The sequence below is a fragment of the Acipenser ruthenus genome, chromosome 1 (assembly GCF_902713425.1).
Source record: "Acipenser ruthenus chromosome 1, fAciRut3.2 maternal haplotype, whole genome shotgun sequence".
NCBI lineage: Eukaryota > Metazoa > Chordata > Actinopteri > Acipenseriformes > Acipenseridae > Acipenser > Acipenser ruthenus.
Window position 1 is genome coordinate 83,538,517 of NC_081189.1, and position 15,768 is coordinate 83,554,284.

Genomic DNA, 15,768 nt, shown 5'->3' on the forward strand with positions numbered 1-15,768 from the left:
ACAAGTACAGAGTAAAGCTTTTATTTGTTATCATTAACACGCATGCTTCTCTGAAATGCAAAAACCTGTCAAAAATAGACTACAGTACTACAGAATCAATTATCCCATGACCTACAGTAAATAATTACTTTTTAATTAGTTACACTGGGTGTAACAGTGAGGGTTTGATTGTCAGTGAAGATGACTTGCAAACTCCAAATCTATCACAGTATTCAATTTGTAATGCTCCTGCAATACCATCACAGTGACTCATAATAAGGAGTTGATATATTAACCTTCCTGAAATCAAAAAAGACTAAGGGGTAGATGTACTAAAGTGTTGTGTCTGTCGCAATCATTGCAAACCAGAAGGAAGTGCACTTTCTTATGTTCTTATGTTCTAAACGCAACGCGGTTAGCATAAATTTAATGAATGCTTTGTAGCCACAGTTCTTATTTGCGCTTTAGCCTTAAATGAAAATGTAATTCTGCAGAAATTCACAAAAACAGGGTGGAGATGAGAGTGCAAATGAGGGATCAGAAATATTGTAATGAGATGTACTAAAGCTGCGGGCAATTGCGACATTTACAATTGCATCAATTTGTTAAGAACTTTTGAAAGCATGTTTTAAACAGTCACAATTGTTGCTGGCATTTTCCAGCCTGCTTTTTCTCGTTTGTTGCTAGTTGTGCTCAATGTATTTGAGACGAACACCCAAGTACCTAATTTTCACTAAAGTCAGGGTGTACTTACAAGCCTTGAAAACAAATTTCTATGACATTTCTGGTTTTCCCAGCATGTTGGGAGCAATAGACTGCCACTAACCCCTCCACTCATTCTGAGCCTCTGTATAGGACCATGATCTATTGTGTGTTAATTGTCAAGGCTACTAAGTAGACCAAGTTAAAAATAATAATGATAATTAAAGTAAAATTTTAAAAAAACCCTAAAATCATTTAGTTTCAATTGAAAATAATCTTTTATTTGCATTGTACAGCAATGTGTACAATGCAGCAGCATGATTTATTTTGTGTTACCAGTAGGCTAAAGTAGAAAAATGTGCGCTGGGTATTCATTTGATTTTACTACTGTACTGTATACTGTATATAATGTAAGCTGTAGCCTACCCAAAACACATTAGTGTTATTTCTGTGCAATGATTTATATTTAAAATACATTGAAAACTGTAAATGTATGTGTGTGCGATTTTATTATATTGTTTTTAAACCTGACACCTCCTTATATCGGACAGACATGTCCGGTTTAGCGAGGGGCTATTGTATGATTATGACAAACTTTTTGGGGGTGAAGGTTGGGGCCCCACTATAGAATCTGATGGGATTAAACTGCATTCATTTTTTACATATAAACTGTATTAAAATAGGTAAAATGAAGACGGAACAGAATGCATTGTACAGATGACATTTACATTTAACAAAACAATATTATTTTGATTCTTGCACCCTTGCATGTATAGACGTTATCCTTCTGACACTCTCTGCTGCAGCAAAGCACAACTCAACTCCCGCTATTTTATTTGAAAAATGTCGCACAACTCTCGCTAGAGATCTCACTAAGATGACGCAAATAATATTTAAATTTGTATATTGAGGCTCTCTTCATTAACATATTTTTTCTTAGTACATACCACAAAATGTGCACTTTGTGAATTGTCGTAATGAAAATGCAAATTGTGGTATGTTTGCGCTGCAAATGGCCCATCTTAATACATCTACCCCTAATTCATTAGGATTTTGATTGCTCTAAACCAATTCAAAGTTACTCAGACATTACTTTTTTTATTTAAAAACTGTATTACTGTAATATTGAATTACAGAATCAATATCCATCTTAATGATAATCACATGTACCATAACTAATAGAGTGACAATGCATACAATTACCTCTTTTAAGCCAAGTCAGTAGAACTAATGATAAAGCATGCAAAGAAGGCTGAAAATAATATTCCAAGTTCAGCACCAAATAATCTTACCCCAGAACTGTATTAGCTACCCTACTGTAGTTAATACAGTTCTGTCACCATGCTTAACTACTTTTTTCAGTTCCTCCTAGACTGAAGTATAAATCATATCCTAAACTCCTTCCCCTCACAGGGTCAGCCCCTTGCCCAGCGCATATGCCCTCTGCATATGATGGATAGCCAATGCAACCCCATAATAAAACACCCCCAGAAGAGTACATATTGTTGATAGATGAAAAATGTTGCCCAAAAGACAGTGAACAGTATAGCCAATTGCCACATTGATTAGCTACATGTTTCTGTAGGGATCAGGATTGTTACAATGCATTCATGATAGTTCTCCCTAATTTACAACTTCAAAAGAATCACAATTTGCATATGCTTTAATGTAAAATACCAATTAATAGCATTTATATCAAACAGAGCAAAAATCTTCATATTCAGCATTAACAATATCATCAGCAGAGCTGTCTTAGGGGTTAAGTACACAGCTCTTTAGCTCGAGACTTCCTGAAACTAGTTTCACTATTAGTAAGCTTTTTGAAAGTTCGGTATTATCTTTCATTTACTGAAACAAGTGTGTGCTGTTGGGTCACGGCTATGGAAGATTTAAACAGTGGCAATGCAATAGCAAGATAACGATATACCCAATATGCCCTTCTTTAAGAAAAAGGTAAAATTATATGACTGGTCTTTACAGGCAAGCAGTCCTACAACAGGAACAGCTCCTAGAAGTCAATCACGTACATCTGTTTCCCCTTCTACTCAGGATATCTGCAGGTATGTGAAGGAAAATAAATCAGTTCTGTTCTAGTTCATGTCTTCGCTTGCCTGTTGGCTCTGTCTTCTGTATCATCCTTCTGCATTACTTTATGACTGTGCCAAATATTTGTGCTGTGCTTACATCTTTCCTTTATTCCTTTTACACAGAGTGTGCTTCAAATTACACATCCTCATAAAGGCCCAGATTTCATAACAGCTGGTGGCCATTTTAAAACCTCATTTTATTTATAAGAGGATTTTTAGGGTTCTCCACTGTCCTAGTATTACCTATAAGGTGGTGGGGGTTGATTTTTGAAGTTTTGTCAGCAATGCTGAATGGAGGTCATCAGCAGAGGAGAGATAATATGTTTTTTTTAAGGGGGATCTGAATGGTTCCCAACTGGTAAACACCAGAGAACCACTTCATTTCTGAGGACTGGATATGATTCCAGTACAGTCATTTATACAATAGATGTAAACTGACCCTGCCCCCCTTTTTCAATAGTAAAGTAATGTAGTTATGACATTTTGTGCTTTAGTACACACACACACACACACACACACACACACATATATATATATATATATATATATATATATATATATATATATATATATATATATATATATATATATATATATAGCATTAGTGGCTAAAGAATATTCTATATTGTATAACAAGAACTCGTCCTCACAACATTGATTTGTTTGCCCATACATAGTCTTGAGTTTGAGTTCAGTGACCACGAATGTCTAGGGGGTAGGTGGGGGGGTGTACCCTTCCAGATATAAGTGTTTTAAACTTATGCAACATGTGGCTCTGCACAAGGCCACCCAGAAGCACAGGCAGTTGCTTCTACATACTCATACTGTACATGTAGATAACTACGGAAACAACACAATCCAGTAAGTTAAGTAGGTTTCCGTGCATGATTTAGAAAAAACAAAATGTATTATTAATTCAACAGACACACAATATCATGGTATCAGTTGGTTGGCAATAGAAATGTAAAACAGTTTGAATACCTGTTTTAAAGAAAGTATTCACCTTTTACCAAAAAATAACCATTTGATACCTACAATATAATGCATACACAAGTAATATCAGCATTCTTTTTTTTTTTAGTTTGATTGATTTCACTATGTAACACAATTTTTGTTCCTGGGTAGTAAGTGTTATTTCCTAATTGCTTATGCCTCAAAAGTATAGAAAATTGCTATTATTCCCCACAAACTTTGCTTTTGTGACCAGGACAGTGATATTTTGAAATTTAGCTATTTGCAATGAGAAAACGGGCAAATTTGTGTCTTTTCGTTCACATAAAGTCAGAAAAAAACAACATATGAATCCAAATTAACATGTATTTATACTAAAGTAATACAAAAATGACTACAAAAGATTTAGAAGTGAGTAGTTTTTCGAGATTTACGATTATACTGTAAATCACTTTCACGAATCAGCCCCCAAATGTAGTCTCCCATCATGTTCTCGTTATACTGTCCTTGGTAGCGGCGTTCAAAGTCCAGTATATCCTGGTGGAAGCGCTCGCCTTGCTCCTCCGAGTACGCTCCCATGTTCTCCTTGAATTTATCAAGATGAGCATCAAGGATATGGACTTTGAGGGACATCCTACAGCCCATTGTGCCGTAGTTCTTCACCAGAGTCTCAACCAGTTCCACATAGTTTTTGGCCTTGTGATTGCCCCAGGAAGCCCTGAACCACTGCGACAAAGCTGTTCCAAGCCGCTTTCTACTTACTAGTGAGCTTCTTGGGGAATTCATTGCACTCCAGGATCTTCTTTATCTGTGGTCCGACGAAGACACTGGCTTTGACCTTTGCCTCAGACAGCTTAGGGAAGAAGTCTTGAAGGTACTTGAAGGCTGCCGACTCCTTATCTAGAGCTTTGACTAATTGTTTCATAAGGCCCAATTTGATGTGCAGTGGTGGCATCAGCACCTTCCGGGGGTCCACCAGTGGCTCCCACTTGACGTTGTTCCTCCCCACAGAGAACTCGGTCCGCTGTGGCCAGTCCCGCCTGTGGTAGTGCGCCTTGGTGTCCCTGCTGTCCCAAAGGCAAAGATAGCAGGGAAACTTGGTAAAACCGCCTTGGAGACCCATCAGGAATGCCACCATTTTGAAGTCTCCTATGACCTTGATGCCATCTCAGAAAAATGCAGATATGTATCCACTTAGGCAGCTGGAACTAAACTGAACTGGTGGGCTTAAGGCCCCTGTATTTATACTACTATTTATATTACTGGAAAGTTCTAGAAAGTTCTAGAAGTTACTCCAAGTTTACTCAGCACTGAATCTATCTGGAATGTTCTGGAAAATAGGTAAATTTCAAAATATCACTGTCCTGGTCACAAAAGCAAAGTTTGTGGGGAATAATAGCCATTTTCTGTACTTTTGAGGCATAAGCAATTAGGAAATAACACTTACTACCCAGGAACCAAAAAAAAAAAAAAATTTGTTACACGGTGTTTTTATCTGTTTAGCCATGTCTGTCACGCTTTCACGTCACTTTCTGTTCTCCACTCTCCATTTTCCATTTTTGCATGCTGCTGCTGCTGCTGCTGCTGCTCTGCTAAGACCTGACACTCTTCCTGAGGTTCAAGACGATGAGTGTGAGCAGTACACCCCTGTTATGGTGCTGACAAATACAAGTAGGGATACTGGTAAGAAACGGGTCAAGCAAAGGCTTAGGAGGAACAAGGAGACCTGTCAGAACTGTGAGTTCATCAAGGCCCAAAAGGAATGCAGCGAGAAGGTCTCCAAGTCACGTAGAGAATACCACCGACAAAGAGGGAAAGGGTTCCACCCTGATTCTGACACATCTTCAGATGAGGACCAGTGGAGGCAAGCGAGAAGCTGGAGTAGGGAGAGAGCCAAAGCCCCAAAGAAAATCAGAAGACGCAACCAGTTTAACAAACAGCAGGAAAGATTTCAAGACCGCAATGCTATAGAGATGGACTTGCTGGTTTCTGAAGAAGGTGAGAAGAAAGAGAACAATTTAGCTCCGAATTTGGAAAAGCAGACTATGAAGATCCATAGGAGGAAAACTTCCAAGAAGAAGGAAACAAGCCACTCAACTTCTCCGTCTTCTCAGGAGGCCCAAGAGCCTGTAGAGCAGAAAGAAGGGAATGTCAAGGGCAAAACTAAAAAAGTTAAGCATCCAGACACATCATCTGTGCCCGAAGAAGATGAAGTCATCAAGAAAACCTATGAGAAGACAGGTGGTGAAACCCTTGCCGTGCTTGAGAACAAGAAGCCTGTTTGCTCTAGCACCTTCCAGAATGGTGAAGCCCATCGTCCACTAGTAGATGAGGATTGGAATGATGATTTAGAAGAAGCTTGCAGGTTGGTTTACTTTCCATACCGCAGAGCAGAAGGTGTGCATTACATGCTCATCATTTTAACTATGAGGATCATATCATTTTATTCTTAATATTTTGTTTACTGGTGTATGTGTTTCTATTTGCTTTTAAATTTAGTTTCATACGTTTAGATTTTTAGACTTAAGTAATATTATATATATATATATATATATATATATATATATATATATATATATATATATATATATATATATATATATATATAACACAAATGTACTGAAGTACATTTACTTTACCAGGCAGATTACTGAAAATGTACTGAACTCTTTAAGATCAAAACATTATAAAACTATAATTATACCATCATCATTAACTGTTAAAACTATAAGCATACCATTATCATTAACTATTAAAAGCTGTTAACATGATACTGTATGTGTATACATTTTAGGAGCAACACAAACCTTTTCAGTCAAAGTGACTATGCATTAATTCCACAATGTCTATGCATCATTCAAAAAACAAAACAAAGGTAACTTGATGAATCTTGAAGGAGTGCAGGTGTACAAAAGGAGGCGAGGGTTACACTAAAACTAAAGGTATGCGATTCATACTTCCATTCAGGGAACTGAAGATTGCCAGTCAGAAAATAACTTAACTCACTTGTTTGGTATTCAGGTCTGATTTAATGATGATGTTGCTTTGAATTAGTGATACGCTGTAATATCACCCATGGCTTGTCACTCAGATGTCAATACATGTCCCTGACTACAACATAATATATTCAGTCTGCTCCAGCCCAGCTTCTTTAGCAGGGTCCACTGTAGGCTGTGTAGTTTGAATAATACTCTTATTGTGAAGAGACCATATGTAGGCTAAACGGGCTATATTAAAATGTGAAAAACATTTCACTTTTGCAGGATAAGTCATGCTTGGTGTTAAGAAAAGGTATTTTGCTTGTTCAGCGGTTTATGGTGCTGTGTGTTCTGTCAGGATCTGTCACTGCGAGGGAGACGATGAGAGCCCCCTTATCACACCGTGCCGCTGTACAGGGACCCTGCACTTTGTCCACCAGGCCTGTCTGCACCAGTGGATCAAGAGCTCAGACACCCGCTGCTGTGAGCTTTGTAAATACGACTTCATAATGGAGACAAAGCTCAAACCATTATGCAAGGTAAATATAAAATTCATTTAAAAAATACATTCATGCAACTGTGTTTAATACTGCATAACTAATTGATAGGGGTATCCTGATTAAAGGCATTACTCTATTGCATCATTGTCATTTGATAAAGAAGCCCCCACAGATCCCTGATCTCAGTCTAGTCTATCCCATCATGAGTAGAAATGGTTTGAATCTCATTAAGACGACAGAAGTGTGTGCACAGCTATGTGTGCATATAGAACAAGTGTCTCTAAAGGTATTTGATAATACTCTAAAAACCAAGGGAAGCACCTATTTAATGCATCTATTTATTGTGGAAAACTATTGTAAAAATGCTAACTGCATCATAAATACGTGCTATAACAAACACTGTCTGAAGTCCCTTGCTTTTTCTACAATTGCTTTATTTTTCTGCATTGTAGAAAGAGTGTGATCAAAGTATGTACACATGAGAAACCTACACATACCTTCACTGTTTATTTTTAAACACACAATCCCTTAAGAAAGGCATTTGAACCATACTAAAATGCATTACAGCTGGCTTATTTGAGTACAGCTGGCTTGGTTGACAATATTTTTCATTTGTTATGTCTCACTTTGTTTGAGCTAATGTCAGCAGTGTCCTTATCCAGTACCAGCAAAGAAAGACACTGTAGTGATATCAGCGCCAGGCTGAAGTAATTCATTACGTCCCCTGAATAGTTTAAAAAACAGGTCTCTCCTTAATGTGAAGTCGCAAGTTTGTTTAAATTAAACAGATACTAGTATGCATGCAACTATCATCAATAAGGCTGGGATTAAGTCACGGGTGTGACGGATTCCGCGATTTTTGTTGGTGTCCGTGATTTTGAACTTTACCAACTGTTCTTGAAATTCCACCTTAACAACACAAAACAAAAAAAAGAATAATATTTCTTTCACAGTTGTGCGAAGGAAGTTGAACTAGCTCGGCTTTGCAATTTAGCCACTGATACCTCAACTTCACACTTTGCCACATTTGAAGCATATCAAAAATAAATTGCAAAAATAAGTGCTGAAGCACGATCAGCACAATACCCCCAAATTGTATGTCATGAAAGCTGAGCTTTATTGTTTTGTTCATTGTGCAATGTATCAGTAGATTACAGTCGTTTTGTGATAAACAAATAAAAAAGTAAAATAGCTGCAAACTGGGCCACAGCAGAAGTGCAAAAAGAGATTTGTTTAACTTTACAAGTTATTTTCTCAAGTGTTATGTAAAACCTACATTTGTTTGCTGCCTTATAATGCTGGGACGAAAACCCACCAAATAGGAGGCTGTGTGGTCCAGTGGTTAAAGAAAAGGGCTTGTAACCAGGAGGTCCCTGGTTCAAATCCCCCCTCAGCCACTGGCTCATTGTGTGACCCTGAGCAAGTCACTTAACCTCCTTGTGCTCCATCTTTCGGGTGAGACGTAGTTGTAAGTGACTCTGCAGCTGATGCATAGTTCACACACCCTAGTCTCTGTAAGTCGCCTTGGATAAAGGCGTCTGCTAAATAAACAAATAATAATAAAACAAACATTTTTGTTTGTAGGTGTATACGCTGAGAAGCTTACCTATTTACAGGAGTAAAGACTTGAAGTTTGTCACTTCGGTTCACATTTGATGTTGTGAAAACCACAATAAATTAAAAAAATATATTTTTTCAGAGTCATTTTCATTTTTTTCTACTTTTGTAGACAAACTAATATTATTTCTTATGTAGGTATGTTGTATTTAAAAAGACACAGTTGAATTTTCATCCCTGTCATTTCCCCCTTCCTCAGAGGTTTTGAACACATTTACCCAGACTACTCCATGCATTTTGGTACAAATTTCCATGACAAAATCCCAACCTTAATTATCAACCTCATAGTGTAGACAATTGTTTTCAACAAGAAAAATGCTATTATAATGTTTTTCTTTTCTTTTACGATTCACATATTTTAATGGGAGAATGGCATTGCTGTGGCATGTTACAAGATGATAATTCATATTATTGCCAAATTGCTATTGTTATATTCATGCTACAGTATGTTTAAGATAGTGTTTTGCATTTGTATTTTAGGAGTACAATATGAGTAATATACAACTGCCACAAGAAGTGTATAAAGCAAAAACAATACCCTTTGGTCAGCAGAATGTTCTCAGATCCCTTTAGAAGAATACAATAGGAGAAGACCGATTCAACGTGCAAGCACGTGTTCTCTTGAATCTTTAACTTTACATGGTGTGTATTAACTGTAATGTATCCCTCATAGAGGTTTACCACGGTATATTTACACTGTAATGTTGCATTTCTTTCCCATGCAGTTCCAGTGGTTATACTTTGCATTTACCATAGTTTACCATGCTTTGCCATGCTTTACCATACCTCTGTGGGCTTTACAATGCTATTACCAGGGATATATATATATAAGGGATACCACAACATATATCTTTCAACAGTAATTTTGTTGGCCAAATATTTTGCTTCATCGTTAATGTTCTCTCTCCTTGTTTTCTTTCAAAATTAGACAAACATTATAATTTGGAATTATAATGGTGCTTTAGAATCTTACATCACCTAAATTTACTGTATAATAATACAACAAGAAAAGTACCTTTTAGGTCAATTCCACCCAAAAAGCTTAGCAAACCAAACAACACACAAAATCATTTTTTTTCACCCACATGATCTGGAAAATGTACTTTGTGATTGCATACAGTATCGTTTCAGTGCTAACTTGTCGCCAAAACATTAACAACAATGTAAATGCTAATTAACATGTTAATACAAGTGCTTCAGTGTGCGCCCATATGTGATTTATAATGCCAACAGTATCAAGTCTGATGATGAATCCATGTGCTGCTGCAGTACCTGTGATATCTGAATAACCTCAACTACTCATCTATTATTCACCAAAGGATATATGATCAGAAGTGATAGCTAATGCTGGAGTGGTCAGGTGGCCATACTGAGGGATTGATTTCCCTTTTAAGCTAATTTAGAATATAGCTTTCTGTCCCTAGCATTGCATCATGGTGTTCTTTGATTTCTGATGCGGTTGTACACAGTTTCCATGGAAACACAGTTCGGCCTGTTCTTCTATTTCATTAGTTCACTCCATGGATATTAGATGCGCTTTCTCAAAATAACAAGGACAATACATGTTAATATTGTTTTATTCCTTTCAGAAAAACAAATCACCTTTTGCCTTTGCACTTCCTTCAAAATAGTAGCCTAGATGTATTAAAATACATTGCTTTAAAAAAAATCAAAAAAACACTGTTGCCCCATGTTTGCTAAGTTCCATACCTAGTCATGATAATAAATTCAGACAATTTGACAAATACAAGTCCAGTTGTTGAGAGAATGTTTACCTTGACTGCATACATTAATACTACTGCATGTAAGGTGTTGTGTGGAGGCTAACTTCCATAGACAAGACCTACAGCTATTCCAGTTGATCGTTACAGATACCTTATTGGTAAAAACATATTTCACACAAAGGGAAAAAAAATAATCATTAAAAATAATAATAATTAAAAAAGACACCTGCAGGTTGAGTAGGTTTGGCATGTTGGGGCAGCAGTGTGGAGTAGTGGTTAGGGTGCTGGACTCTTGACCAGAGGGTTGTGGGTTCAATCCCAGATGGGGGACACTGCTGCTGTACCCTTGAGCAAGGTACTTTACCTTGATTGCTCCAGTAAAACCCCAACTGTATAAATAGGTAATTGTATGTAAAAATAATGTGATATCTTGTATTAATTGTAAGTTGCCCTAGATAAGGGTGTCTGCTAAGAAATAAATATTAATAATGTTATGATTTAGAAGTGTATAATGTATTATTCCTGGCTAATGTGTTTCTGCATTTCTGCTTTAATGTTATGCTTAGAAACATCAGATATTTAGCATTATTTAACTCTTTATGTAACAGATTAAAACAAACTGAAAAAAAAAATTAAAAATTGTACAGTATTGTTTTGTAGTTAAGTGATTCAATAGCGCTCTCTTGTGGTTATTTTCAGAAAAAAAAGTATTGTTTTGCAGTTTATTTTTTCCAAGCAAATATATAAGATACATACCTGTGTTAGTTGTTACATAAATTATTCTTTCCTTTCTTTACTTACATTCTGGAGATGCCGTCTTATATACAGTCTCATGATTTGTACCTGGAAAAGGTTTCAACAATTACTGGTTGTTTTTGATGATTTAGCAGGTAGAGCTGCATTAATTTATTGATTTATTGCTTCATTTATTATGAAAATTATCCTTCAACAGCAAGTTTTCTATGAATATGTATTTACCCTATACATTAAGCATACTATTTCCTATTTCCAAAGTACCTTTGTGACTGGGTGGCTGGGTGGTGACGTCACGGCAGAAGCAGGAACTACAAACACTGCAGTTTAAAACAAAAAGGCGGGTTTGCCGTTTTATTTAAAGGTAATAAAAATAAATAAAATATTCAAACAAAAACACTGTGCTCGCAGAGCAAAATAAAGGGTTTAAATAAAACAAATCTCGAACACAAAAATAATACGATCTTTTAATTTCGTTTTGCTTTCGTTTCCTCTCGCCGCTCTCACTCCTAAACACCCACCTGAGTTGAGGTAGCTCCTGCTCCTCTTCCTCGGGTGGTGGAGAAAGAGGCAGCTCCTGCTCCTCTTCCTCAGGTGGTGATGGTGGAGGCAGAGGCAGCTCCTGCTGCTCTGCTCCTGGCGAAGGCGGCAGGGGCTCCTCCCCTTCTGGCTGTGAAGGCGGCAGGGGCTCCTCCCCTTCTGGCTGTGAAGGCGGCAGGGGCTCCTCCCCTTCTGGCTGCGAAGGCGGCAGGGGCTCCTCCCCTTCTGGCTGCGAAGGCGGCAGGGGCTCCTCCCCTTCTGGCTGCGAAGGCGGCAGGGCCTCCTCCCCTTCTGGCTGCAGCTGTGAAACCAGCAGGCATGCTCCCTCTGCTGGTGGCGGCGATGGAGGCAGAACCAGCAGGAATGCTCCCTCTGCTGGCGGTGGTGGTGGGAGCGACACGTTGTCCTCCCATGGAGGTGGAGGCGGAACCAGCAGGAACTCACCCTCTGCTGGCGGAGGTGGGAGCGACACACAGTCCTCCCAGGGCGGTGGAGGTGGAACCAGCAGGAACTCTTCCTCTGCTGGTGGAGGCGGGAGTGACACACAGTCCTCCCAAGGTGATGGAGATGGAACCAGCAGGTATTCTCCCTCTGCTGGTGGAGGTGGGAGCGACAAGTATTCCTCCCACGGTGATGGAGGTGGAACCAGCAGGTACTCTCCCTCTGCTGGTGGAGGTGGGGGAGGAGGCAGAGGCAGCTCCTGCTCCTCTTCTCCTGTGAAGGGGCAGTTCACTGGGAAATGCCCCCACTCCCCACAGATACAGCAACAGTATGGTATGCCCCTGCTGTGGAGGAGGGCTTCCCAGCTAACCTCCTCCTGTGGCTGTGGACATCCGGCCTTCCCCCTCTTGGGCTGTGGACGCACCGACTCCTCCCTCTTGGGCTGTGGACACACCGACTCCCCCTTCTTGTTACGCGAAGAACAATGATGCACAAAAGAGATGCTAACCTATATTTTCAATGTTATGCAGCTTTTTGGTTTATGGATGATAAAGACCATCTGGGTGGATTCATTCTTGGTACACACTTGTATTTTATGATACTCTAGGTCAAATTAAAGTCTGTAGCATCCAAGAATTTTCTTTATACGCCTTCTATATTTGCTTAATTATACATTTGTACTTGTTTTCAGCTCAAACAGTTGCAGTTCAAGTTACTTATCAAATGTTACAGCTAACTTGAAATATGCAACTGTTCAAGAGCTGAAAACAAGTAAAAAGTCTAATTAAGCAAATTATTAGTTTAATTTAGGGTCTAGTTAAGAAATTGAGAGCTCGGTTGGAATGATAACCAGCAGCCACGGGGGGTCCCCAGAACCGAGTTTGAGAAGCCCTGGGTTATATCAAAGCTGTATGCTAAATGTGTTGGTAACTATGATATTGACCTCCTTATGTTTCTTGTGCAAAGAGACAGAACACTCTTAATATTTGTTAAGCAACTATATTCTGTTATTGTCTCTATCAAGTTCCATTACTAGTACACATTTCACTGCCACATCATTTCACTGATAAGGGATAATCAAGGGTCTGAGAAATCAACAGCAAGTGTTTCAGTTATTATATTATGCAACATGTATGCTCCAGGGTCCTCTGCCTGTATGTAACTGGTCACTTAAGAGTAAATATATAGTAGATTTAAAATGATATAAGTGGGTAATTGGGGAAGAAAAGGCCCTAAAAGAATATTAGCCTAACATACTAAACATATAATAATAAATAACAGTTTTATTAAAATGAAATGTAGATTTAGTAACTATAATATCTTCTACATCAGGAATGAGTAAAATATAGCCTTTTTAAAGAAGAAATAAACATCAAAGTATAGATGAAGTGATAAGCATAACTGCAGGCAGATGGCAGCAAAGTACATAGTGGATAAAGCAAGAGAAGTTGCCAGTTGCCAGGAATAAAATGACCAGCATAAAATGGCCCACAATATCCTTAAAAAATTCTACTTTTCATTTAATTTCATTCAATCTGCCATATGCTTTTTAATAGAATTGCAATATATGTTTTATGCAGTTATACCAAATTTGGTATTCTGTTTTTTAAATGTTTAATTTAATCTTGTTATGCCTACACTAATGGATGTGAGTATGTTGTAGCATTTACTGTTTTATCCTTGCAGAAATAATCTAAATATACTACGAATTGGATACTATTGGAACATAAGTATTTTCCCTAAAAAAAAAAAAAAATCCTACCATACCATTACTAAACCAGCAATGGCAACACAATGATACAGAACTAATATTGTGCTAGGCAGCTCACTTGTACAAATATGGCAACATGCCATTGTGGCACAAGAACATGGTTTATTCTTTTTTTTTAACAAAATAATAACTTTTCTGTTTTCTTCACCCCACTTCAATAAAACAGACTTTTCCTACATAAGCAAAATGAGTGGTTAAATAATATTAGATAATAGGTCATAATAGACGTTTATTCATAATATGATACAGCAACTACTAATCTGTCTCACCTGGTGTGTCAATGTTTGGTACCAGTGGCAGATTGGCTAACAAGGACTACAGTACACGACTAAATCAGATTGTCAATTAATCCAATAGCACCTGTACTAAGAACATACGGGTGTGGGTGTATTTCAAGGAAGTTGCTTTACAATGTTGCGTTTGTCATTGCAGTGGGAGAAACTTCAGATGACAACAAGTGAGAAAAGAAAGATTCTGTGTTCAGTCACATTCCACATCATTGCCATTTCTTGCGTCGTCTGGTCCCTTTATGTGCTGATTGATCGAACAGCTGAGGAGATCAAGCAAGGGAAGGACAATGGTAAGAGATCTACAGTGAAAGGTTTCTGATATAGGTAGAGTACTTCACTGTATTCAGTGCTGCCAGGAGTTTCTTCCACATGGGGAAATTAAAACTTTTTAAGGTACTCATGAAATGTGATGGATTGCCAGTAAAGTAAGTACTTGCAAGGACAGATGTAGAATTTGTCTACAAGAGTTTGTCAAAATTCATTCCACATATTGATAGTATAGTATACTTTAATAATGTGTTAAACCAACCATTTAAAGAGAAAATTGTGACATTGTTTACAGTGTGAAGTTTGCTAGATTTTCAAATCGTACATCACAGAATAAAACTTTTATAAGATCTCGCTGTATTTTTTCTGTGGTATCATGAAATGGGTCACTGTAATGTAAGCCATCATTTTATTCATTATCTGACATGTATGCATTTCCCTGTTGAAAATGTTTTTGAAAAAGCCATCAGGGATAATTATGGGAAAAATAGATGCCATTCCGTAACTAAAATGGTCATACTATCTATAGATCAGGGATAGCAGGAGATGTGGTAATAGGACGTAAATACTGTACATTGACATGTGGGCATACTTTTTGCCTTTCTTTAAGCACTTCAATCTACATTGCCAGCCAATTTTTTGACCTCTCGTTTTAACAATATTTTGAGAAGATATAATTACTTTATATAAATGACTAACATGGACTGATCTCACTAAACCATGGTATGTATGGAAAAAGTAACAAAGGAAAGAAAGCATAATGGGGACTGACAGATTACAGTTAATAATGAGCTGAACTTGATATTACTTTTCCCTTCACTTTGGGTAGGGAGGGAAATAGGTGAATGGTGAATTTCATAATGCGGGGCTAAATTTTGAGTTTAATCCCCCCCCCCATACAGAAAAGCACAACAGGCCTTAAAATGTTCCTAAGGATGTCCGCTTCATTTTAAGCCCTGTTGTGGTTATGAAAAGGTGTTGCATATCATAGTAATACATGCTGTTTTATGACCACTCTCAGAAAATGTTGTTTAGCCATAGAACATGGGTAATTGTACACAATGAAAAGTTTTCATTAAAAAAGACACATTTAACACTTTAATTAACTTTTATTTGTTCTTTTGTAATTGAACAAGGTAAAACTGAAACGTTTGTTTTTAACAAATTG

At 37.7% G+C, this 15,768-nt stretch overlaps 1 protein-coding gene across 4 annotated transcripts in view; it reads left to right on the plus strand.

The window, feature by feature from the left end:
• The window catches only part of LOC117421180 (uncharacterized), a 100,536-nt gene that overhangs the window by 83,819 nt on the left and 949 nt on the right, over positions 1 to 15,768 (plus strand). For all 4 annotated transcript variants that reach the window (XM_034035241.3, XM_059031216.1, XM_059031227.1 and 1 more), the window contains 4 exons: positions 2,662 to 2,741; positions 5,317 to 6,084; positions 7,056 to 7,236; positions 14,476 to 14,623. In XM_034035241.3, coding sequence (XP_033891132.3) covers positions 2,662 to 2,741; positions 5,317 to 6,084; positions 7,056 to 7,236; positions 14,476 to 14,623 — 1,177 coding nt within the window. The remainder of the gene's footprint in view (positions 1 to 2,661; positions 2,742 to 5,316; positions 6,085 to 7,055; positions 7,237 to 14,475; positions 14,624 to 15,768) is intronic.